Source organism: Zalophus californianus, chromosome 1, assembly GCF_009762305.2.
Source record: "Zalophus californianus isolate mZalCal1 chromosome 1, mZalCal1.pri.v2, whole genome shotgun sequence".
Lineage (NCBI taxonomy): Eukaryota > Metazoa > Chordata > Mammalia > Carnivora > Otariidae > Zalophus > Zalophus californianus.
The window spans coordinates 90,248,182-90,274,016 of record NC_045595.1 but is presented as its reverse complement, the minus strand read 5'-3'; the positions used below and the strand labels follow the sequence as shown (position 1 = coordinate 90,274,016).

The 25,835-nt window shown below is 39.3% G+C and overlaps 1 protein-coding gene and 1 pseudogene across 3 annotated transcripts in view; both read left to right on the top strand.

Annotated features, from left to right (window-relative positions):
* Window positions 1-25,835, top strand: part of TOPBP1 (DNA topoisomerase II binding protein 1) — a 78,739-nt gene that overhangs the window by 21,431 nt on the left and 31,473 nt on the right. For all 3 annotated transcript variants that reach the window (XM_035727250.1, XM_035727249.1, XM_035727251.1), the window contains 6 exons: window positions 6,332-6,648; window positions 7,299-7,471; window positions 13,013-13,224; window positions 14,469-14,755; window positions 22,210-22,383; window positions 22,474-22,583. In XM_035727250.1, the coding sequence (XP_035583143.1) occupies window positions 6,332-6,648; window positions 7,299-7,471; window positions 13,013-13,224; window positions 14,469-14,755; window positions 22,210-22,383; window positions 22,474-22,583 (1,273 nt within the window). The remainder of the gene's footprint in view (window positions 1-6,331; window positions 6,649-7,298; window positions 7,472-13,012; window positions 13,225-14,468; window positions 14,756-22,209; window positions 22,384-22,473; window positions 22,584-25,835) is intronic.
* On the top strand, window positions 9,549-12,437 carry LOC113916801 (annotated as a pseudogene).

Genomic DNA, 25,835 nt, shown 5'->3' with positions numbered 1-25,835 from the left:
AAAGAAAAAAATTAACTTTGAAAGACTAAAGAATCAGGGTAAAAAAGCCATGAATTCTATGTGCAGTGTTCCCCTAGCGCTGAAGTTCTGCTGTTCTCTTTGATCGGTAAACTGGTCTTGGCTGGCTGTTCTGGCTGATCTTCTGGGGGAGGGGCCTATTGTCGTTGTTCCCAAATGTCTTTGCTGGAGGCGGAATTGCCCCGCCCTTGCCGGGTCCGGGCTAAGTAATCTGCTCCGGTTTGCTCTCAGGAGCTTTTGTTCCCTGCACCTTTCCGTACAGCTTTGGAGGACGAGAGTGAAAATGGTGGCCTCCCAGTCTCCGCCATGGAGGAGCCAAGAACTTGGGGCCCCACCCCTCATTGCGCCCCCAGAGAAAAGCAGTCAATCACTTCCCTCTCCCTGGTCTCCGGCCGCACTCTGTGCTCACCCGGCCTGTGACCAAGCGTTTCTATCTCTGGCACACGACTTGGTGTGGAGTCTCCAAACCCAGCAGACCCCTGCGGTGCGCTCCCACGCCGCTCCTCCTAGGGGAGCAAGGGGAGTCTCCCTGGATCTGCCGCTTGTTGGGTTCCTGCTGGAGGAGCAGTGGCCCAACTATGTCGCCAATCACAGTTTATGGCAACCCCGAGCTGAGAGCCCACTCCTCGGTTCCGTGTCTGCAGCCGGCTTCCCTGCTCTGACACCCGGGAGCTCTGCCACACTCAGGCACCCCTGGTCTTTTTGTGACCCCGAGGGTCCTGAGACCACATTGTCCCAGCGAGGGTTCCACACCCCAGTTAGCCACTGGAGCGACGTCCCTAAGTGGAGTCGACTTCTAAAAGTTCTGATTTTGTGCTCTGCAGCTCTATCACTTACCGGCACTGGCTGATGGAGCCCGCCTCCCCCGCCATCTGTCTTCCTGAATATCGCCTCAGATTCACTTCTCCGCACGTTCTACCTTCTAGAAAGTGGTCGCTTTTCTGTTCAGAGAGTGGTTGCTATTCTTTTCTTTGATCTTCTGTTGAGTTCGTAGGTGTTCAGAATGGTTTGATCCCTATCCAGCTGAATTCCTGGGACCAGACGAAATCCACGTCTCCTACTCCTCCGCCATCTTGCTCCCCGCCCCAAGTATTTTGTAGTTCTTAAAGCAAAATTATTTTGGGGAGAGCTTGTTCAATATTAGACTTATCAAGAAGTGTGTGTTGGGCTTCTAAATGAGATCTGTTTGAAAAGGGGGTTCTATTACCCAAATAAATGGAAAGGACTGCTGTAGAATATCTAGCTTATTCTGAGTCACTTAATAACTTCAGGGTTTTATGACAGAGTCTTGACTCTGGGAAAGAAACTGAGGATTGCGGAAGAGAGGTGGGGGGTATGGGGTAACTGGGTGATGGGCATTAAGGAGGGCACATGATGTGAGCACTGGGTGTTATATGCAACTAATGAATCGTTGAACACTACGTCAAAAACTAATGATGTACTATACGTTGGCTAATTGAATTTAAATAAATAAAAAAATAACTTCAGGGTTTTACTTGCAGTTTGTAAGAACTTAGTATTGCTAGTTTGTTTTTATAGTACTAGTTTAAAGTTCCTCGTGGTTTCCATCTTCCCTCTCACCAGCAGTATATAGACATTAAACGGAGTTGTTTCTTTTGCCTTCTAGGTGTGATTACAAAGTTAATTATAAAGGGAAAAAAACTTTTTATGTTTTATATTAAGAATAGCTATTTTAGGGGCACATGGGTGGCTCAGTTGGTTAAGCAACTGCCTTCAGCTCAGGTCATGATCCTGGAGTCCCAGGATCAAGTCCCGCATCGGGCTCCCTGCTCAGCGGGGAGTCGGCTTCTCCCTCTGTACGCTTCCCCCCTCATGCTCTTTCTCTCTCATTCTCTCTCTCTCAAATAAATAAATAAAATTTTAAAGAAAAGTATAGCTATTTTATTTTTATTTGAGAGAGAGAGTACATGAGCAATGTTGAGGTGGGGAGAGGGAGAAGCAGACGCCCTGCTGAGCAGAGAGCCCAATGTGGGGCTTGATCCCAGGACCCCAAGATCATGACCTGAGCCGAAGGCAGCTGCTTAACCAATTGAGACACCCAGGTGCCCCAAAAATTGCTATTTTAAAAACTACAGGAGCAATAACTATGTTATCGCCTTTGTGTATCCTATCACCTTTGTTTCCATCTAAGCTTATTTATCCTCAGATATCTTTAAAATTATAAATACACTCTTGTCCCTTATTCTCTATAGTATGAAACGGAGGTCAAAGAGTCTCCTGACCTACTGATCACTAAATGCTTTAGATAAAACTGTGCTTCTTTAGAGGGTCAATAAGAGTAATTTAAACACTTGTATGAAGTAGGAAAGTTTTATTTATAAAGATTTATAACTTTTTTTATATGGCAAGGATTAGTTTAAAAATTAAAATGTTAATGTCTTTTGGAGATGAAGATAGAAGTAAGAAGATGGCACTTATATAACATAATGTTACGGGCTCTGAAGTCAGACAGCCTTTGGTTTATGTCTCATTTCTACCACTTAACTATATGACTTCAGGCAAGTTACTTAACCTCTTTAAGCCTGAGATTCCCCTTGAAGAAAGAGTATAGATAAACCATAGTGGGGCGCCTGGGTGGCTCAGTGGGTTAAGCATCTGACTTTTGATTTCAGGTCACGTCATGATCTCAGGGTCTTGAGGTCAAGCCCCATGTCAAACTCTGCACTCAGTGGGGAGTCTGCTTCTCTACCTCTTCCCTCTGCCCCTCTCGTGCGCAGGTGCGTGATCTCTCTCTCAAATAAGAATAAATAAATCTTTAAAAAAAAAAAGATAAACCAGTAGTATCATCATCATAGTATCACGAGCACTAATTACATACACGTAAAGCACCTCAGCACACTGCCTGTATAGGTGAATAAATGAAGAATCCTTGAATAACTTCCAGGCTTCTTGAGATCTCATAAAGCAGGGCTTGGCAAATTTACTTTGTAAAGGACCGGACAGTAAATACTTTAGTCTTTGTCAACCATGTTTTGTCTCTGTACATATTCTATTTTGTTTGGGTTCTGCTTTTTACAACCATTTAAAAATGTAAAAAACATTCCTTTTTTTTTTTTAAGATTTTATTAGAGCGAGTACAAGCACGGGGGCAGGGTGGGGGGAGGAGGGAGGGTTGCAGAAGAAGAGGGAAAAGCAGGGAGCCCAACTTGAGCCTCAGTCCCCGGAGTCCAGGATCGTGACCTGAGCCAAAGACAGATGCCTCATAAAGCCATTTTTTTAAAGATTTTATTTATTTGTCAGAGAGAGAGAGAGCACAAGCAGGGAAAACAGCAGGCAGAGGGAGAAGCAGGCTCCCCGCTGAGCAAGGAGCCTAGTGTGGGACTCAGTCCCAGGACACTGGGATCATGACCTGAGCTGAAGGCAGACGCTTAACTGACTGAGCTATCCAGGTGTCCCCCGTAAAAGCCGTTCTTAACTCACAGGCTGCAGGCCCAATTTGGCTCCTAGGCTGTAGTTAGCCAATCCTTGTACACAGCACCACTAGATTTATCAAAAACTAAGTTTTTACCTTTTTTTTTTAATTTAAACTTTACTTAGTGAACATACAGTGCAATATTGGTTTCAGGAGTAGAATTCAGTGATTCATCACTTAAAACATCCAGTGCTCATCACAAGTGTCCTCTTTAATACGTATCACTGATTTAGCCCATTTCCCTCCATCAACTCTCAGTTTGTACTGTATTCTTAAGAGTCTCATATGGCTTGTTTCCCTTTCTCCTTTTTTTTATTTTCCCTGTTCCCATATATTCATTTGTTTTCTTTCTTAAATTTCACATATGAGTGAGATCATTTGGTTTTTTGTCTTTTTCTGACTTACTTCACTTAAGATAATACCCTCTAGCTCCATTCACATCTTTGCAAATGGCAAGATTTCATTTTTTTGATCGCTGAGTTATATTCCATTGTGTGTGTGTGTACATATACATATATATGTATATATACATATACACACACGCCACATATTCTTTATTCATTCATCTTTTGATGGACATCTGGTCTCTTTTCATGGTTTGGCTATTATGGACATTGCTGCTATAAACATTGGGGTGCAGGTGCTCCTTCGGATCACTGCATTTGTATCTTTGGGGTAAATGCCCAGTAGTGCAATTGCTGGGTCATAGGGTAGATCTATTTAACTTTTTTAGGAACCTCCATACTGTTTTCCAGAGTGGCTGCACCAGTTTACATTACCACCAACAGTGTAAAGGGTTCCCCTTTCTGTGCATCCTCGCCAACCACCTGTTGTTTCTTATGTTGTTAATTTTAGCCATTCTTGCAGGTGTGAGGTGGTGTCTGAGTGTGGTTTTGATTTGTATTTCTCTGATGGAGAGTGATGTTGAGCATCTTTTCGTGTGTCTGTTAGCCATCGGGATGTCTTCTTTGGAAAAGTGTTTATTCATGTCTTCTGCCCATTTCATTACTGGATTATTTGTTTTTTGGGTGTTGAGTTTGTTAAGTTCTTTATAGATTTTGAATACTAACACTTTGTCTGATACGTCATTTGCATATATCTTCTCCCATTCTGTAGGCTGCCTTTTAGTTTTGTTGACTATTTCCTTTGCTTTGCAAAAGCTTTTTATCTTGATGAAGTCCCAATAGTTCATTTTTGCTTTTGCTTCTCTTGCCTCCAACAGCGTGTCTAGTAAGAAGTTGCTAGGCCAAGGTCAAAGTGGATGCTGCCTGTGTTCTCCTCTAGGATTCTGACGGTTTCCTATCTCTACATTTAGATCTTTCATCCATTTTGAATTTATTTTTGTGTATGGTGTAAGAAAGTGGTCCAGTTTCATTCTTATGCATGTTGCTGTCCAGTTTTCTTTCCCAACAGTGTTTGTTGAGGAGACTTTTTTCCACTGGATATCCATTCCTGCTTTGTCAAATATTAGTTGACCATATACATGTGGGTCCATTTCTGGGCTCTCTATTATGTTCCATTGATCTATGTGTCTGTTTTTGTGCCAGTACCATACTGTCTTGATGACTACAGCTTTGTAATAGAGCTTAAAATCCAGAATCATGATGCCTCCAGTTGTGTTTTTCTCTTTCAGAATTGCTTTGGCTATTTGGGGTCTTCTGTGGTTCCATACAAACATTAGGATTGTTTGTTCCAGCTCTGTGAAAAATCTGGTCGTATTTTGATAAGGATTACATTAAATGTGTAGATTGTTTTGGGTAGTATGGACATTTTAACAGTGTTTGTTCTTCCAATCCATGAGTATGGAATGGTTTTCCATTTCTTTGTGTGCTCTTCAATTTCTTTCATAAGTGATCTCTAGTTTTCAGAGTACAGATCTTTTACCTCCTTAGTTAGGTTTATTCCTAGGTATCTTACTTTTGGTGCAATTGCAAGTGAGAGCGATTCCTTGATTTCTTTTTCTGCTGCTTCATTATTGGTGTATAGACATGCAACAGGTTTCTGCACATTGGTTTTATATCCTTCAACTTTGCTGAATTCATGTATTTTAGCAATTTTTTGGTGGTCTTTCAGGTTTTCTGCATATTGTATCATGTCGTCTGCAAATAGTGAAAGTTTGACTTCTTCCTTGCCATTTTGGAGCCTTTTATTTCTTTTTGTTGTGTGATTGCTGAGGCTAAGACTTCCAGTAGTATGTTAAATAGTACTTTTACCTTTTAAACTTCTAGCCTCGAATTGCCAGTGTTTATTGCATATTAGGGACTATATATATTTTGTTACTGACATTTATGTTTTTTTTTTTCTAATTATCCATCAGCCAACTTGATTCTGAAATGTAATAGTTGAGACTATTTGCTTGGGTCCTTCATCAGTAGTTCTGTTAAATCCATATTGTAGTAGCTAAGCAGCTGTAAACTCAATATGAAAATTTTAGGAGGTTTTTGAAAGATAAAAAACCATAAAAAGCAATAACCATAATTCTCTTACTATATTTATCAGTTATTTCCACGTGAAGGGCTTGACCATTTAGGCCATTACTTCTGTTTTTTCCTTAATGATACTTTCTCAGTTCTGTTGTGAATTAGCAAAACCGGTTTGGGGACTGAGACAGGCCCAGGGAGTTACCAGAGCTTCATAATTTTCAATTAATTGGAGTTTCTAGTATACTAGGAATACCTAGAACAGTGACATGATTGCTGTTGTCATTTCTAATGGAAGATGGAAATAATGACAGTACTCTTGGTAGCCAAGAAGATGGGATGAGTTTGTGTACTTACTGAGCCTTAGTTTTTGTGACTGTGGTCACAGTTCTCAGGCTTCATGTTACCTTTAAGTATAAGATAAATTTTCTGCTAGAAAACATTTCTTTTTCTCTTTTAGTTGAAGCTGTGAAGTCTGAACTTGAGCCCTTTAATGACTCTACTCATATTTCTCTGCAAGAAGAAAACCAGTCTTCTGTCACTCGTTGCCTCCCTGATGCTTCTACAATTACTGAAGAAGGTTTATTTAGCCAAAAGAGTTTCCTTGTTTTGGGGTTTAGTAATGAAAATGAATCTAATATTGCAAATATCATAAGAGAAAATGCTGGAAAAATCGTGTCCCTTCAGAGCAGAATTGTTGCTGATTATGCTGTGGTTCCTCTGCTGGGGTGTGAAGTAGAAGCAACTGTGGGAGAAGTTGTCACAAATACGTGGCTGGTAAGAAAACCCTGTAGCAGTTGAAATGTGTTGAAGGATATCAGGCCCTGAGAGTGTTAATGTTTATTTCCTAAGCAATTCAGTTTAGGTAAATTGGCATTTGCGCAAGGTTTAGATTTTGAGTTTAGCAAAGGGAATTGTAAGATAGGAAAATACGCAAGCTTTCTTGGCCCCAATCCTGGCAGAGTAGAGCTTATTGTTTCCCTGGGGCCACAGCAGCAGCATTCCTTCTTAAGATGTTACCCCAGGTCACCTCATACTATTTCAGTCCTCCCTGTTTTCTCACAACCAAAGCATGGGTGCACTTTTGTATTGTTCTTTTTTATTGGCTGAACACTGGTAATTCAACCATTTTTTTTTAACTTTCCAAGAGCTAAGAGGAAAATTTATAAACTAATACTTGGGAAGAAATTAAATTTACCGCAATATTTAGTAATTAAATGGTAAACCTGCCTGATGTTAATATCCTGTGTAATGAATTAATTTTTTTAATATAATGTGAAATGTATTGAGAATGAGCATACACAAGGTTATTTTCAAGTAAAATCGCTTTTCATGTAAACTAAAATTACTGCTACTGTAACCAAACCAGTGTTAACCACTAGTTGCTTATTTCAGGTTGCTGTTCTTGTGTCTCTTGTTTTTAAAAGGTAACTTGTATAGACTATCAGACTTTAATTGATCCAAAGTCAAATCCTCTCTTCATGCCAGTCCCAGTAATGGCAGGAATGACTCCTTTAGAGGGTTGTGTTATTTCGTTCAGCCAGTGTGCAGGAGCAGAAAAAGATTCGTTGACGTTCTTAGCAAATCGCCTTGGAGCAAGGTATGTAGTATTTTTTGTGCACTTGCTATCATGGTGTACCTTTTGACTTATTGGTGAACATTCAAATTGGAATTGAGCTTTGTGATGGCTCAGTACTACTAGATGGATACCTGGCAAAGGTTCAGACCATGGGCATTAGTGCTTACCTACCAGGAAAGGGAATATGTAAAGCTGATATGAGGGCCATGATTGAATATTGCACATCCAAGCATTATTCCCTTCCATGGGCCATATGGGCAATTTATTCTTTTTCAGTAATGAATACTTGGGAAGGAAAAAAAAAAAGAACTTGAAAATTACTTCCAAAATTCAAATTAGCCCAACCCCTAAGTGAACCTTAGGTGGTAACTGTTCTAAAAGGAAGCAGAAAACTTATATCAGTAAATGTAAATGAAATCAACTTTTATATTTTAAAAAAAAAGTTCTTTTAGATTAGATCTTGAAGCAACACTTAAAATGACTTTAAAGAGACACACCTAAAACAAATTGATTCAGAACATCTGGAAAAAAAAAAAGATGGGCAAAGGTATGTCAAAGAAATGCAAACAAAAGGAAAGGAGGGGTTGCAGTTCTAATGTCAGACAAGTTTGGATTCAAATGCAAAAGCATTAAGTAAGAAAAAGAAGAGCACTGTAAATAGCTAGTCACACTGAAGTTAAAATATATAAATGCCAAAAAGAACATGACTGTCATCCATCAGACGAAAACATTAGGAGATACAAGGTGGAATCAACAGAAATACATTACTTGTAGGAGACTTTAATTTCCATCTTTTATTTCATGAGAGGTCACATAGGAAAACAGGGAAGGATCTAGATTTCAATAGCATAGTCATCTACCCTGAAACAGAAAACATACCTTTTCAAGTGCCTGTAAAACACTAAGAAACATTGCCTATAAAGAAATTGGCCACAAAGAAAAGCTCAGTAAATTCCCTGAAGTAGAAAGAGTACAGACCATACTCACTAATCATGATGCAAAAAGACTAGAAATGAATAGTATAAATAGAAAATGAAAAGACCTTATAAACTGGACATTTTAGAACTATTTCATAACTCTTGGTTCTAAGAGGAATTCAAACCCATTTATAAGCCTAGAAATCATTATCAACACAATGGTAATAAGCAATCCCAGTGCCCAGATTGTGATCCTAAAATACCATTTCTGGCTAAAAGAAACTAAAATGTAAAGAAATGATTAATTCTAGGGGGCGCCTAGGTGGTTCAGCCCCTTAGGCATCTGCCTTTGGCTCAGGTCTTGATCCCAGTGTCCTGGGATCAAGTGCCACATTGTGCTCCCTGCTCAGTGGGGAGCCTGCTTCTCCCTCTTCCTCTACCCACCCCCCACCAACTCATGCTCATGCTCACTGCTCTCTCTCTCTGCACTCTCTCTCTCAAATAAATAAAGTCTTTAAAAAAAAAATTCCAGGTCTGGGGCAGAAAAGGTATCAGTGAGTATGGAACATTTTGTCAGACCAGATAGCAAGGACTGCTAAGGAAGTTGTGTCAAAAGGACCTCCACTGGCCAAAGACAGGAAGATTTAAGTATCACTAAAGAGAATAATGGCAGTGGATCCAAACGCATCAAATAATGTTTAAATCATGATTTCATAATGACTTCCAAACAAAGCTAATTGGTCATGTTTGAAAGATGCTGGGAAACCAGCCCATTATTTGAAAGCTGTCAGATAAAGTGAAAGGATCAAGTATTTATCCTGCCTTTCCTATGTAATCTGTATCAGAGTACCATAATAATGGATAAGACAGTTTCTCTTTAAGAGGTATTCCAACAAATAAATGAAGAAGGATAGGGTTATAACTCCTAATGAATGAAAACATCTGGGCTCTGAAAATCAGTAATCACATAATAAAAAGGAAAACAGACATTATATGCCTCCTGATGAATAACACACTATCACCTTAAAGTGGCCTTACCAAAATGATAAAACCTCAATATGATGAAGTTTCTAGATTCAACTACTGATTTATAAGAAATAGGAGAATAGGCTCTCTGCTCCTCCCTGTTCGACAGACAGCCGCATCTTCTGGTGCAGTGCCAGCCGCATCCCTGAGACACGATGGTGAAGGTCAGAGTGAACGGATTTGGCCATATTGGGCGCCTGGTCACCAGGGCTGCTTTTAACTCTGGCAAAGTGGGTATTGTCGCCATCAATGACCCCTTCATTGACCTCAACTACATGGTCTACATGTTCCAGTATGATTCCACCCATGGCAAATTCCATAGCACAGTCAAGGCTGAGAACAGGAAGCTTGTCATCAATTGGAAAGTCCATCTCCATCTTCCAGAAGTGAGATCCCGCCAACATCAAATGGGGTGGTGCTGGTGCTGAGTATGTTGTGGAGTCCACTGGGGTCTTCACCACCATGGAGAAGGCTGGGGCTCACTTGAAGGGCAGGGCCAAGAGGGTCATCATCTCTGCTCCTTCTGTCGATGCCCCCATGTTCATGATGGGTGTGAACCATGAGAAGTATGACAACTCCCTCAAGATTGTCAGCAATGCCTCCTGCACCACCAACCGCTTGGCTCCTCTGGCCAAGGTCATCCATGACAATTTCGGCATTGTGGAGGGACTCATGACCACCGTCCATGCCATCACTGCCACCCAGAAGACCGTGTCCGTCCCCTCTGGGAAGCTGTGGCGTGATGGCCAAGGGGCTGCCCAGAACATCATCCCTGCTTCCGCTGGCACTGCCAAGGCTGTGGGCAAGGTCATCCCTGACCTGAACGGGAAGCTCACTGGCATGGCCTTCCGTGTCCCCACCCCCAACACATCTATCGTCGATCTGACCTGCCACCTGGAGAAAGCTGCCAAATACGACAACATCAAGAAGGTGGTGAAGCAGGCATCAGACGGCCCCCTCAAGGGCATCCTGGGGTACACTGAGGACCAGGTTGTCTCCTGCGACTTTAACAGTGACACCACCCACTCCTCCACCTTCGATGCCGGGGCAGGCATTGCTCTCAACAACCACTTTCTCAAGCTCATTTCCTGGTATGACAATGAATTTGGCTACAGCAACCGGATAGTGGACCTTATGGTCTACATGGCCTCCAAGGAGTAAGAGCCCCCTGGACCACCAGCCCCAGCAAGAGCAAGAGGAAGAGAGAGGCCCTCAGCTGCTGGGGAGTTCCTGCCCCAACTTATCCCCCAAAACACTGAGAATCTCCCGACCTCCACCGTTTCCATCCCAGGCCCCCTGAAGAAGGGGAGGGGCTTGGGGAAGCCTACCTTGTCATGTACCATCAATAAAATATACTGTACCCAGCCAAAAAAAAAAAAAAATAACATGTTAAACTATAGCACAGAAATGCAGTTAGCAAAATCCAGACTCTGAGATAACTTTGTTATAAATAATACAGTGTCTTCAACAAATATGTATTAAGGGGAAGGGAAAGAGGACGGAGCCTATAAGCTAAAAGACAAAAAAACCCAAAAAACTGTAGTTTTTAAGAATGCACTATGTGATAAAGAAAGGTAAGGAAGTGATTGCCACAAATACCCAAATAGTGGCTACTACTAAGAAGGGAGGTATGGAGGGGTTGTAATTGAGCAAGAGACACATTGGAGAGGTTCTGGAGTGGCTGGCAAGATTCTGTCATCTGATGTAGGTGGTAGATACAAGGGTTTTCACTTAATAATAATTCACTAAATTTTATATTTCCATTTTCGCTGTCTTCTGTATTTGAATTATACTAAACAATAAAAAGCTTTTTGAAAAAAACTGAAGTTGCAGAAAATCTAGAAAGTAATGATAGCAAAAGTATGACACCCAAGTTCCAGGGGTTAAACTAAAGCAGTGCTTAGGGAAAAATTTAGTAAAGTGGCTTTTAATAAGTATCAATAAAGTGGCAAATTAATATACAGAAATCATTGACCTTCATACAACCAGTTAGAAAAGCTAATGAAAACTAAGTTTCAATGAGAGATAAAATACTTACCAACAGGTTTAACAGGAAACTTGGAAGAGCTACAGAAGCTTATAAAATGCTATTAAGGGAACAGTAGAAAAGATATCCATGTTCTTGAAAAGAAGATTATAAAGTTTCTGTTGTTCAGTCCCCTACATTAATGTATAAATTTAACATCCCAGTTAAAATGCCATCCAGATTTTTTAGGGAGGGCAACAAGCAAACTAAATTCTTGAATTCATAAGAAAAGGTTAGCAAGCAGAAAAATCATGAAAATTCCAAAATAGAATAGTTATTTAAATATATTTTGTAAAACCTCACTAAATAACAGTGTGGCTTTAATAAGTTGCAGAAAGTTCAGTGAACGAGCAGAAAGTCTAGAAATAGACCAAATACAAACAGGAATTTAGTGTATGATAAAAATGATATTCCGGGATGCCTTGGGTGGTGATTCAGTCAGTTAAGCATCTCCCTTCGGCTCAGGTCATAATCTCAGGGTCCTGGAATCGAGCCCCACATGGGGCTCCCTGCTCAGCGGGGAGTCTGCCTCTCCCCCCTCCCCCCCCACTTGTGCTCTCTCTCTCAGATAAAATCTTTATTAAAAAAAGTGATATTCCAAGTCATTGAAGAAGAGAGATGGCTTATTCAGTAAATAGGATTCAATAAAGTTAGAGCCATATCTCATACAAAATAAGTACCAAATGGATCAGTGAGTTAAATGTGAAAAATGAAACCATGAAAGTGCTAGCAAAAATGTGGGAGATTTAAAGAATCTTGAAAGTGGGAACTAGAGCATAAAACCCAGAAGCTGTTTTAAAAAAAAATTCTGTTTATATGTCAAGTGGTGGACTTCTCTTTTCTGTCCCCATGTTCTCTGTGTTTAATAAATATTCTGTGATTTTGAACAAGTCACTTAATTGTATCTTTTCCCAGGTATCTTTACGATTGTAAAAGGGACGCCTGGGTGGCTCAGTCACTTAAGCGTCTGCCTTGGGCTCAGGTCATGATTATGTGGTCTTGGGATCGAGCCCCACATCGGGCTCTTTGTTCAGCGGGGAGTCTGCTTCTCCCTCTGCCTCCTCTGCCTGCCGCTCCCTGTTTGTGCGCACACATGTGCATATGCTCTCTCTCTCTCTCTCTCTCTCACAAATAAAATCTTTTAAAAAAAAACAATATTTTGTAAAATACTGGTATTTCACAAATATTAAGGGTATCAAATGAGATTATGTCTGAAAATGCTTTGGGAAGACATAGTGGGCTAGAAAGATACAGTGTGTTATTCATACCCTTTCTGTGCTCCCTGGCTATTCCATGCCTCCTTTTGGGAAGAAGGGCCAAGGTGGGTAGGTGATGACTAATTAAGGAGGTAATTTTCCTGGTTAGTTCTTGAAAGTCTAGGTTAATTTGCTTATGTTTTTATAAAAAGTTTTACTGTAGCAATACATTTTTATCTTTGAGTAAGCGTTTGTAAGAGGATTCGTAAACATCAACTTTTTATCAGCGAGTATTATATGTAGAACTCTTAACAACAGTTGTATTAGAAACTTCCTTCTTAGCTTGCTCACTAGTTGTGTATATGACCGTTTGCTTTTATTTAAATATAATTTTCAGCGTTCAAGAATTCTTTGTTCGCAAATCCAATGCAAAGAAAGGCATGTTTGCCAGTACACATCTTGTATTGAAAGAACCAGGTGGATCTAAATATGAAGCTGCCAAGAAGTGGAATTTACCAGCAGTCACCACATCTTGGTTGTTGGAGACTGCTAGAATGGGAAAGAGAGCCAATGAAAGCCATTTTCTGATTGAAAAGTCAACTAAAGAAGGTTAATGCTTTTATTTTGTTCTTTTATATGTATTTTTACAATTTGATGGTTTCTGGAATATGAATGTGTCAAAGCTTGTTTTTAGACAAGGTCACTGATTTCTCCTTTTCACGTTGAGTGTTGTGCACCGCTGTTAAGCATTCCTTATTGGGTGGCAAAACAAACGTGTTCATAGCACAGATACTTAATTTTACCTGTTCTCTACTGCAGGCACTGTCTGAAAGCTGGAAGATACAAAATAATCTAGAAGCATTCTGGGGTCTCAGTGTTTGAAGTCTTACGATGTGAGCTAGGATCCCATTTATTGTTCCTTCTGTGGCTCACACTGACACACCATGTCAATCATGTGCTCTCGCTTCCTCTCATCTTTGGACTTCTGTGTCTTTTCTCTAGCGCACCTCATGCTTGCCTCTTTGTCCTTATCTTTCAGTTCTGGGAAGCCTTCCTTGACCCACCAACTATAGCCTTTGTCTTGCCAAAACTCCCTGCATTATCCCCTTTGAACCTTTGATCCCAGTGGTGTAATTCTAGTTTGCTTTCACATCTCCCTACTCAGTTACAGGCTCCGAAAGGGCAAAGAATATGCATGTCTTGTGCGTTATATATTTCCATTGTCTAGCATTGGACCTGGCATGGCATAGCCATCTATTAAGTGTTTTTGTTAAATGTTGAAAAAAGGCTGGTGGGAGGACACAGTACCCCCTCTTCTAAGATGATGGCATCCCTAGGCAAACTTCAGGGACAAGGCAGTAGCTTGGGAACAGCTCTCAGAGCCATTATTGCTTACCCAGACAGACTGGAAATTTTACAACTGAGGCAAAGTGACATTTAGGTCATATTAAAATTTCACTAAGAACTTTTTAAAAACTTCACTGTAGTTGTTAACTCAGAGTATATGTAATTGGGTTTGTTTTTTTTTTAACTGCCATTGACTAAGATGACACATATAATTGGCAAATCGTGAGGTTTATTAAAAATATTTCAAGCTACAATATGATGAAATAGGAAGTCTAATTTCATTCATTGTTTCAATTGTTATGCTTTGTCTAACTCAACATATTTTAATACATCATTTGGTTTGTTTCTTGGAAAGTAGGTATATAACTTTGTGACTTAAAGTGTACTTGAGAATTCACATGAAAACTAACAGTATGATATAAGAGTATCACTTTGTGTATGCCTCTTTAGAGATAAAAGATGACCTTAGTGGCTCACATTTGTTTCTTTTCATTTTAAATCTCTAGAACAAAGTTTGGAAACTGAAATAACAAACAGGGTGAATCTAAATCCAGATACTCTGGAGCATCCTGTTGCACAACTGGAAACTCACAGGAAAACAGCTGTTACACCTTTAGATATGAACCGCTTTCAGAGTAAAGCTTTCCGTGCTGTGATCTCACAACACACCAGACAGGTTTCAGTCTCCCCACCAGTGGGACAGCGACTTCAGAAGGAGCCCTCCTTACATCTGGATACACCATCAAAATTTCTGTCCAAGGACAAACTCTTCAAACCTTCCTTTGATGTGAAGGTAGGGTTTATAGAAAACAGTCCTGGAGTTAACCATTAACAATTCATAGTATATTAAAGTTAAAGCTCCAAATTCTGCATCACCTCTAAAGTTTGTGGTAGTAAGTTTTCCAGAGATACTGGCAGGTAGATTCATATTATCGCGTTCCATCATATACTTAGGGTTGAGATAACAGCTGGAGGTAAAATGGTGTGAAATCAGGACTGGGTTCAAGTCCCAGATCACGAACAGTATGACTCTGGACAGATCATTTAACATATCCAAGCATAGGCTTTTTCTTTTGTACAAAAAGGCTATCATTTGCTCTGAAAACTCAGATTTATCTTAAGGATCAAATGAAATGGTGTGATGAAATGATTTTATAAACTATGATATAAACCCATTGCTACTTATATTTTGATTCTAGCAGTACCCTCAGTGCTTTCCCTCCAAGAATGTGTCTATTATCACCTTATTTTGCAGTCATTTCCCTTGAAAAGATGGGTTAAGTCTGCATCTTTGTTTGATCTCCTGAGCACTGGAGGATGGCTCCTTTTCTGAGAAATTCATTCACAGATCAAGAGTTTATTTGTCAATAAATGGTTTCCTCTTATTCCCCAAAAATGATTTTCTTCACTATTCCTTTAGTAGCTGTTGGCCTTTCAAATGGCTATTAAAATCATTGTTGATGATTTTTTATCCATGAACCTTTGCACAATTACTGTACTAATCATCTGTTGGAGTTCTGCTGATAGGGTATTAAGCAACATTCTGGGCACCTGGGTGGCTCACTCGGTTAAGTGTCTGACTCTTGATCTCGGCTCAGGGCTTAATCTCAGGGTCTGGAGTTCAAGCACAGTGTTGGGCTCCATGCTGGGCATGGGGCCTACTTAAAATAACATAAAGCAACATTCTAATAATTTTTACTGGTGTGTTTAGGAGTAGGTTTATAAAATTTACAGATTGTTCGTCTTCAGAAAATAAATATAAATTGATACTTTGGATAGTTCTCACCAAGCAAAACCTTTGCTCGAAAAAGTAACATTTGGTACTATCATTAACACTGATCATTATGCCTTAAGAAATAGAGAAAAATCACTGGTTTGAGAACAGATCTAGAATCAGGCTTCTGTTTTGCTTCTTGCTGTCTTTTAAGGCAGGTTAACCTCTTTGGGCTGGAGTTTATCTCCATCTGTAAAATCATGGAGTATATCTAGATGATCTCTAAGGTCTCTTAGCTCACAGACTCTTTGAATAGTAGATGAAATGATACTAGTAGGCAAGAAAAATAGAAATATTCCCAGTCATTGACACCATTCTTCTTTAGATACCTTGCAGAAAGCTGATGGTTCTGAAATAGTCTCAGTGAAGGCACAAAACACATTTAAAAGTTTTATCATTTAGAGTCATAGTTTACTTAGCAGGGTTTTTCTTTTTTCTTTTTTTCCTTTCTTTTTGGGGGGCTGGTTTTGGGGGCTTTTTTTTTTTTCCTTTTTGGTAATACATAAAATGGTACTTCATCTTACAATCAGTGGTTCTTCAAATTGATGTAATATGGTACATTGAATTTTTTACTCAACAGTAGGGCCCATGAAATAATCATAAAATTGAACACGTTAGGCCTCATATTTTAAAAATCTTCTATTTAATTTTTATTTGGCATACATCAGAAAAGTACAACAAATGTCCTGTAAATGTTAAAGTTAACAGCTGGGAAGGCCACTGTACATGTTCAGAAAGAGATCATTGCCAGTGCCATAGAGCCTTCCTCATGCCTCTCCTTCATCACTGTTTCCTCCTTCCTTCCAGAGGTAACACTCCTGACTTCTAACACTAGTTTTATTATGCTTGTTTTTTTTTTTACTTTTAAACGTAGAATTATAATATATATTCTTCTTGAGCCTTTTTTTGTTCAACCTGTTTGAAAGCTGTGTCCTTGTTCCTGTAACTTTAGTTCATTGGTTTCACTGCTGCATAATATTCCATTAAATGGGTATACCACAATTTACATACCCAGTCTACTATTGATGAGCATTTAGATGGCTACTAGATTTTTGCTCTTACAAATCATGTAGACATTCTTGTGCATGTCTTTTGAAATATGTGTGTATGCATTTCTTTTTGGTATACGCCTAAAAGTGAAATTGCTGGGTCATATTTCAACTTTAGTAGAGACTAACTGTCAAAGTGGTTGTACCAGTTTATACTCCTACTAGTAATGTGTTGAGCACCCAGTGTCCCCCATCCTTGCCAACAAGGAATTATAAGTTGGGGTTTTGGTTTTTGGTTTTTGGTTTGTTTTTGTTTTTTTACTTTTCACTTGGAAATAATTTCTGACTTAAAAAAAGTTGCAAAATAAAAATATTAGAAGGAATACTCATATACCCTTTATTCAGAAGTAGAATTTTCATTACTTTCCAGATGGAAAGGCTTTGTTTTGTTTTTAATTTCTTGTTTTATTACATTGTGATTAGAGTGTTGTTTGTAATATTTCTACTTCATAGAACTTACTGATCTTTGTGCCCTGATATATGATCAGGTTTTTTTTAATTTTTTTTCAAAGATTTTATTTATTTATTTCAGAGAGAGAATGAGAGATAGAAAGCACGAGAGGGAAGAGGGTCAGAGGGAGAAGCAGACTCCCCGCTGAGCAGGAAGCCCGATGTGGGACTCGATCCCGGGACTCCAGGATCATGACCTGAGCCGAAGGCAGTCGCTTAACCAACTGAGCCGATCAGTTTTTGAGAACACTTCTTGATTTTTGAGAACATTTTATGAGAAGATGTATTCTCCAACATGGATAGTCTTTGCTACACACACACACACACACACACACACACACACACACACACACACACACACACACACACACACACAACACACACACACACGATATGACTTACTGATTATGTTGTTTAGATCTTTTATATCCTTTCCTATTTTTTGTTCATTGAACTCCTACTAGGTGGTGTTTTCAAGTTTCCTAATGTGTGTTTCTGTTTCTTGCATCTCATGTGGTTTGCTATGTTAATTAGTGCATAGACATAACTATTAATGTAACTTGGAATATGTTCTTTTTCTCATTTAATACTTTTTGGCTTGAAGTCTACCTTCATACTATCTTGTGATTTTCATTTGCCTTATAATCCTGTGCATTCCTTCATTTTAGTCTTTGGGGATTGCTGTATTTTAAAGGTAGAATTGAGCATAGAATTGAGTTTTGCTTTATGAGCCATTTAAAAAATCTTTTTCTTTCAACCAGGCAACTTAGGCACATTCACATTTAATATGATTTGTACTTGGTCTCATTTCTGTCATATATTGTAATTACTTTATGTTATCTATGTGTGTATGTTACATGTTTCTTCAGGTATCTGTTTTTCTTTTTTGTTTTTCCTTATTTAGGAAAGGGTTTGTTAGTTTTATTCTTATGGTGCCCTTAAACCCCCTTCTTACTTAACCTTTTGTCAGTTGTAAATGATGTTTTGACCCCTGCTGCTTCTGTTGCAGTCAGTAATCTTATTCTGTTTCTCCATTTTCTCTCTTCCACTGTTTTTAATTACATTTATCTACTTTGTCAGAAAATAAAATGTTTATATATTTTTTTTAGCCCATGGACCTCACCCTTGTTTAGTCTTAACTCTACAGTCAAATATGTGAAATGCTCACTGTCATTCCTTTGTGAAGTTTCCCCATCATCTGTTGGTAGGATGAAGTGCATCCTCTAGAATACTCGGGAAGGACACGTGTACAATATTTCCTGAGTTCTACACATTCAAAACCTTTACCAAGACCTGATTTTTCAACAGATTATTTGGATGTACTGTTCCTGATTTGCATTTTTTTGTTTCTTGAGTTTCCTGAAAATGCTAATCCACTGCTGCCTTTCTTTGTATATATTGTTTTTGAAAATTCTGATGCCAGTCTAATTGTGTTGTTTTTGTAAGTTAATTTCATCTTTTTTGCCTGAAGGCCATGTGGAGTTTTCTTTTATCTTTAAAATCTAATAATTTTACAAGGTTATGTCTAGATAATGATTGTTCTCCATCAGTTTTCCCTAGTACATGGCAGGTGTTTAAATGTTTGGAATTTGAATCCTCCTCCAAATTTTTGGTCTGAGAGATTAGAAGAAAGGAGCTGCCAATCAACTGAGTTGAATGGAACGGGTTGGGATCAGGGCCTCAGATCAAGAGTTTGTATTTTTGACACATAAAGTTTGAGATGCCTGTTAGATATCCAAGTACTGTTGTCAAATAGGTAGTTACATACATAGCTTGAAGTCTGGGTAATGATCTGGGCTAGAGAAAGAAATTTGGGGATTCGAGTTTGTAGGTAATATTTAAAGCCATATGAGAATAGATGCCAAGTGAGCAGGAGAAGAGAAATGTCCAAGGAACACTCTGAGGGATTCACATTTAGAGGAAGAACCAGCAGGGGAGACTGAGAAGGAGCCACCAGTGAGGGAAGAGAAAGCCTAGAGATTGTCTTAGAGGCCACATAAGAAAATATTTGAGGAAGAATAGTTAATTGTGTCAGATGCTGCTGAAAGTCAAGAAAGGTCAGAACAGAAAATTGACCACTGGATGTAGCATTGTGGAGGTCACTGGTGATCTTAACAGGAAGTGTTTTGATGACATGGTGGAAGTGGAAGCCAGTATAGATTCATATGGGAATGTGAGAAGTTTATAGACATTGAATATAAACAGTGCATTTGAGGAATCTTACCTGTAAAGGGGAACCAAGAAATGGGGTGGTTGCTGTAGGGCATAGTAGAGTCAAAAGAAGGTTGTTTTATTTTCAAGATAGGACAAATAACTGTAGGGGAGCCTGAGTGGCTCAGTGCCTTCGGCTCAGGTCATGATCCCGGGGTCCTGGCATCGGGCCATCAGGCTCCCTTGCTCAGCGGAGAGCCTGCTTCTCCCTCTCCCAAAGCACTCCCCCCTGCTTGTGCTCTCTCTCTCTGCCAAATAAATACATAAAATCTTAAAAAAAAAAAAAAGAAAAGAAAAGAAATAACTGTATGCCAGTATGGCCAGTCTAGTAGAGATCCAGTTGATGTAGACAAGAGGGGAGAATTGCTGAAACCACATCCCTTGAGTTGTGAGTGAGGTTGGGATCTAATGCTTAAGTGGGGGAAATACCAGAAAGGAAGCAATGTGAATGGAACAGGTGCAGAAAGCAGGTAGCTGTGTTATGCGAGGTTGATTTTTTTTGTTTGAAGAATCTTTTTAAATGCTATATAGGAATCTTTGAAAAACTTTAGCAAATAAAGTCTTTCCATATTCTCACAAAGAAGGTTAAACATTGTAAAGATCTATAAAGGTAATATAAATCCTATTAAAAATGCAAGCAAAAATAGTATTAAAAATCTGAAAAGAGGGACGCCTGGGTGGCTTAGTCGGTTAAGCATCTGCCTTTGGCTCGGGTCGTGATCCCAGGGTCCTGAGATCGATCCCCACGTTGGGCTTCCTGCTTGGCGGGGAGTCTGCTTCTCCCTCTCCCTCTCCCCCAGCTCTCTCTCTCTCTCCCTCACTCTCTCAAATAAATAAAATCTTAAAAGGATAATCGAGGGTAGGCAGTAGCCCTACTAGTTATTCAAGCATTGTATGAAGTTGCAGTAATTGAAGCAGTGTGTCATTACATGAGTACTCCTGTTAATACACAGGATTACACCCCATAGATAGGAGAATGTATTATATGATAAAAGGTGGCATTCAAATCAGGCAACTGGGTAACCATCTGAGAAAACGGGATGAAAACTCACCCCTTACATGAGAATAAATTTCAGAGGATTAGATATTTAAATACAAGAAATAAAGGCATAAAAATAATAGAATAGGCCATGAAAGAGTAAGTTTGTTTTTCAATAATCCCAGCATTAGGAAGGCCTTTTTTTTTTTTTTAAGATTTTATTTATTTTTTTGACAGAGCACAAGCAGGGAGAGCAGCAGGCAGAGGGAGAAGCAGGCTCCCTGCTGAGCCAGGAGCCAGATGTGGGGCTCAATCCGAGGATCCTGGGATCATGACCTGAGCTGAAGGCAGACGCTTAACTGAGCCACCCAGGCGCCCCAAGGAAGACCTTTCTAACTATAACATATACCTCAAAAGAAATAAAAGGTTCATATGAATCTGACAGCATTAAAAAATTCTCCACATTCAGCCCCAGATTTTATAAATGTGCAATAAAAGTATTTAAAAATTCTCCATGGCAAAAATTTGACAACAAATTGGGAACAAATATATGTATATCTCAATGGATATGTATACATACAAACTCATACAAATATATTCAGGCAAGTGAATAAAAAAAAAAGCCAAAGCGGGATACCTGGGTGGCTCAGTCCGTTAAGCATCTGACTCTGGATTTCAGCTCAGGTCATGATCTCAGGGTTGTGGGATCGAGCCCTGCGTCTGGCTTGTGCTCAGCTCGTAGTCTGCTTGAGATTCTCCCTCTGCCCCTCCCCCTGCACTCTCACTCTCTAAATAAATAAATAAATAAATAAAATCTTTAAAAAAAAAAAGCAATGGGGAAAAAATGGGCAAAAGTTAGGAAGAGATAGCTGTCACAAAAAAATAGAAGTATTTTACATGCATAAAGATGTTTAATCTCGTTTAGTAGAAAAGAGTGGGAAAGCATACAGTTAAATTTTTTTAACCTATCAGATGGGCAAAAAAAAAATCTGATTACCCACTGTGCTATCAAACATGTTGGGAAACACTCTAATGCTTTGCTTGTGAGAATGTCAACATTGTTACATAAATTTTGCTTAAATGTTACCCTTTATCCTTACATGTGCAAAATGGTGTGTGTACAAGGTAGTTGGTTGCATCATTATACTTGCAAAAGATTGTTAACCTAAATATTCATCAGTTGAGCAGTGGTAAATACAGTCAGCTGTGTGCATGGAGTACTATACAGATGGAAAAGAGGAGCAGCAGTGTCCTGAGTAACAGTGATCCCTTCTCATGAGGGAACTGTGGGTGGCTTGGGAACAGGAATGTATTTTGTCCTTTTGAGGATTTTTCACAATTCTCAGTACAGCCAACTTACTAATCTTACAGTTCAGATCTTGCTCGTATCCATCCTTGCTTGTTTCCTTCCATGTTTATTGTTTGTTCATTTTGCTTTTTGGTGTCCTTAATTTTAACTGCACCTCCCACTCTAAGGTTCAGCCAAATATGGTGAGTACAGCTGAAAATGTAAGCATTTGCTGGACAGTATGAAGTTTTTTTTCTTTATTATGTTCAGATGCAGATAATATTTCATTCTTTTTGTTGTTTGGAGGAAAACTGGAGGAGGCTAAAGCTGTAATCCAGTTAATTTTGAGGATTCTCTCTCTGACCTCTCCCTTTTCTCTTTCCTGTACCGTTGACCTTCCTGTTCCCTACTGTCCCCTCTTCCCTTCTGTCCTTTCCAATCCTCTTCCTCCTCCTCTTCTTTCTCGCCCTCTCTCTCTCCCCTGACATACATACAGGATGCACTTGCAGCCTTGGAAACTCCAGGAGGTCCTAGCCAGCAGAAAAGGAAACTGAGTACGCCACTTTCAGAAGTCATTGTCAGAAACTTGAAACTTGCTTTGGCAAATAGCTCTCGAAATGCTGTTGCTCTGTCTGCCAGCCCTCCACTGAAGGATGCCCAATCGGAGAAGGTAGAATTAGATCTCTTATTAAAGGCAAGTTGTAGATAAAATATTTCAAACAATAATAGTTGATCTGTTTCTTTTCTTTCCTATGGACAGGAAGAAACCCCCAAGCCACTTCACAAGGTAGTGGTATGTGTGAGTAAGAAACTCAGTAAGAAGCAGGGTGAACTGAATGGGATTGCAGCGTCTCTGGGAGCAGATTACAGGTAGTTGACACATCTTTCTGTTTTGGTACTGATATTATCTACACATATAGGAAAACCTAAAGCTATTGTGAGCATCCACAAAGGACCATTTATTTTGCCTTTTAGCATGTCATATTGTCTGCGGTATCTCCAGTTGATTTTTCGTTTACTACATCCTTGAAAAATACTCACTCCCATTATCAGTTCACGTTGCTATGTGTATTTTTTAGGGTATGTGCAACCAATATTTGAGAACCTATTTTGTGCCACTCACTATTCTAGAAACTTAGAAACTTGGGTTCCATGAATTACGAGTACAAGAAGAATCTTTGCCTAATACATTCAGTAAAAGATTCATGGCACATTCACTCATATGAGATACGAGGTGTGAGATTAAGCGTATTTGTACCTTAGTGAGTTTCAGAGTAGAGCCCTCCTGTGAGCAGTGCTGCAGCCCTCCAGGAATCAAATGGTCTTTTTTGTTTTTTGTTTTTTGTTTTTAAAGATTTTATTTATTTATTTGAGAGAAAGAGAATGAGAGCTAGAGAGCACGAGAGGGAAGAGGGTCAGGGGGAGAAGCAGACGCCCTGCTGAGCAGGGAGCCCGATGTGGGACTCGATCCCAGGACTCCAGGATCATGACCCGAGCCGAAGGCAGTCGCTTAACCAACTGAGCTACTCAGGCTCCCCTCAAATGGTCTTTTTTGTAGCATGGTGTAATTTCTATTCATTTTCACTACTTTAGAGGTATAGATTATCAGATCTGCCCTCCACCTGACAGCCATGCTAGAGACAGCCTCTAGCATAGATGGTATGTGTGCCAGGGATTGAGAGAGCCTTACCCATGCCAGCCAGTCTTGAGTCCATCGTACTCCACTGTCGGCAGTGCTAGGTTTCTTAATCACTTGTATTCAACCATTTGTAGATAGCATAATGACTGGTTCTATAAGTAACAGACAGTTTGAGAAATACGTTTGGCTTTATCTTCACCTTTGGTAAGTGTTACTTTGGTTAGCTTTCTATTTGATAAATTAGATCAGGAGAATAAAAATAAAATGTATCTGAGATAGTTATAAGCATCTTAATGTGTTTAATGTATCTATTTTAGAAAAGCTTTACTTGTTAGAACTAATGTTTGTATTACCTGTTTTGTATCTACTATATGATTACATATTATTATATTCATATTACCTTTTACCAGTTGCTGAGCTCTTAGTATGAGCCAAGCTTTATCTCATTTCATTCTCACAAGAGTCCTTTGAGGGTCTGTATATTTGTCAAAGTTGAGTGCTTTATTGTATATTCTCTTTGCATGTGGACTTGATGTAAGACATAAAAGGAACCTATAGAACTTGAATTTTAATAAGACTTAAAATGCCAGTCCTCTCAGTGTGAAAAATAGAATCTGTTGCTGAAATTCCTAAATAAGATTTAACTGATTGAAAGTTTGCTTAAATCTGTTCCTTGGGGCGCCTGTGTGGTGCAGTCAGTTAAGTGTACATCTCTTGGCTTTGGCTCAGACTGTGATATCAGGGTCATGAGATTGAGCCCTCCGTCGGACTCTGCACTCAGCAAGGAGTCTGCTAAGACTTTATCTCCCTCTCCCTCTGTCCCTCCACCCCCACCCCCAACTCGTGCACACGCTTACTCACTCTCTAAATAAATAAATCTTTAAAAAAATCTATTCCTGAAAGGGATTTCTCAGACTTGGTGAAGTCTCTACTTTAATATGTAGAGGTTACAATATTTATATGTTCATAGGGTAATCTGTTCTCAAATGAAACTTTCCCACTTATTCCCATCCATAAGCTAGAACCTGAGCATCCTGAAGAGATCATCTGACACTGCCTCCCACTTCCTACAGTTAAACATCTAGGCCAGATCTCCTCAGCATGTCATAGCATTACCTCTTCTAAAAGGATTTCACAAATATAACAACTACTTTTTTTTTTTAATTAGGTGCCACGCCCAATGTGGAGCCCAGTACAGGGCTTGAACTCATTACCCTGAGATTAAGACCTGAGCTGAGATCAGGAGTTGGACACTTAACCAACTGAGCCACCTAGGCACCCCATAACTTAACTACTTTATAATTTTAAAAAATGAAAGTCATCAGAAGGCACATAATCATAGAATTTGTTTAGTATGTAAATGCCTGTGCCTGATGACACTGGAAGAAAACAGAGTATTCATATGATTTTTTTTGTTTGTTTTTAGATTTTATTTATTCATGAGAGACAGAGAGAGAGGCAGAGGGAGAAGCAGGCTCCCAAGAAGCAGGGAGCCCGATGCAGGACTCGATCCCAGGACCCTGGGATCATGACCTGAGCTGAAGGCAGACACTTAACCATCTGAGCCACCCAGGCGCCCCAGAGTATTCATATGTTTACATACATATGTAAAATCACTTAAAATGCTGCAGCCACAAGGCTGAAACAGATACAGAGACTCAGATACCATGAGCAGCGTTTCTGTCAGTAACAGGACTTCACCAAGAGTTGTTCACAGTCTGGCAAAGTTACAGATTAAGCAAAGTATAGTCTTCCATCAGTTGCTTAGTAGTTGGATGTTCGATACATTAGTGTATATTTAAACTGAAAAAAATAAAAACTCACTTGTGTAACAGGCCTCAGATTATTATAAACAAACTTTTTTTTTTTTTAACCTCTGAATTTGTGTCAGGACATTAGAAAATCATGCAAGATACGGGATAATTGTATGTATAACTCTTCCTCAGAATTTCTAGTATCCCTTGACCTTACTAAATGCTTGTACCACCCCTCATCATATAAACACATTATTTTAACAACCAAAATCACTCCCACAAATTTACAAAATAGCTTGTAAGGTAACAATTTTGCTGAAAGCACTGATCTAGACCAGAAGATCAGCCATCTGTTTTTCTAAGTGAGGTTTTATTGGAACACAGCCATGCCTATTAGTTTACATATTATCTATGGCTGCTTTCATACAAGGCAAGAGTTGAGTAGTTTTAACTTTTTACGTTTACAACAACTTTTTGCCCTGCAAAGCCTAAAATATTTATCATCTGGCCTTGTAAGAAAAAATTTGCTAATTCCTGATCTAAACCTTTTAGGAGCATTGACAGTCTGTCATTAAAGGATCTCGGAGGACTGAAACTCACATTTTCCATATTATTGCAGTGAGGCATGAAGCAAGATGAATCGGGCAGAAGTGTTCCTCTTATTTTTTTAATTATCTTTATAATTTATTTAAGTTTGTATTGTTTTCCCTAACAGAAGTAGAAACAACT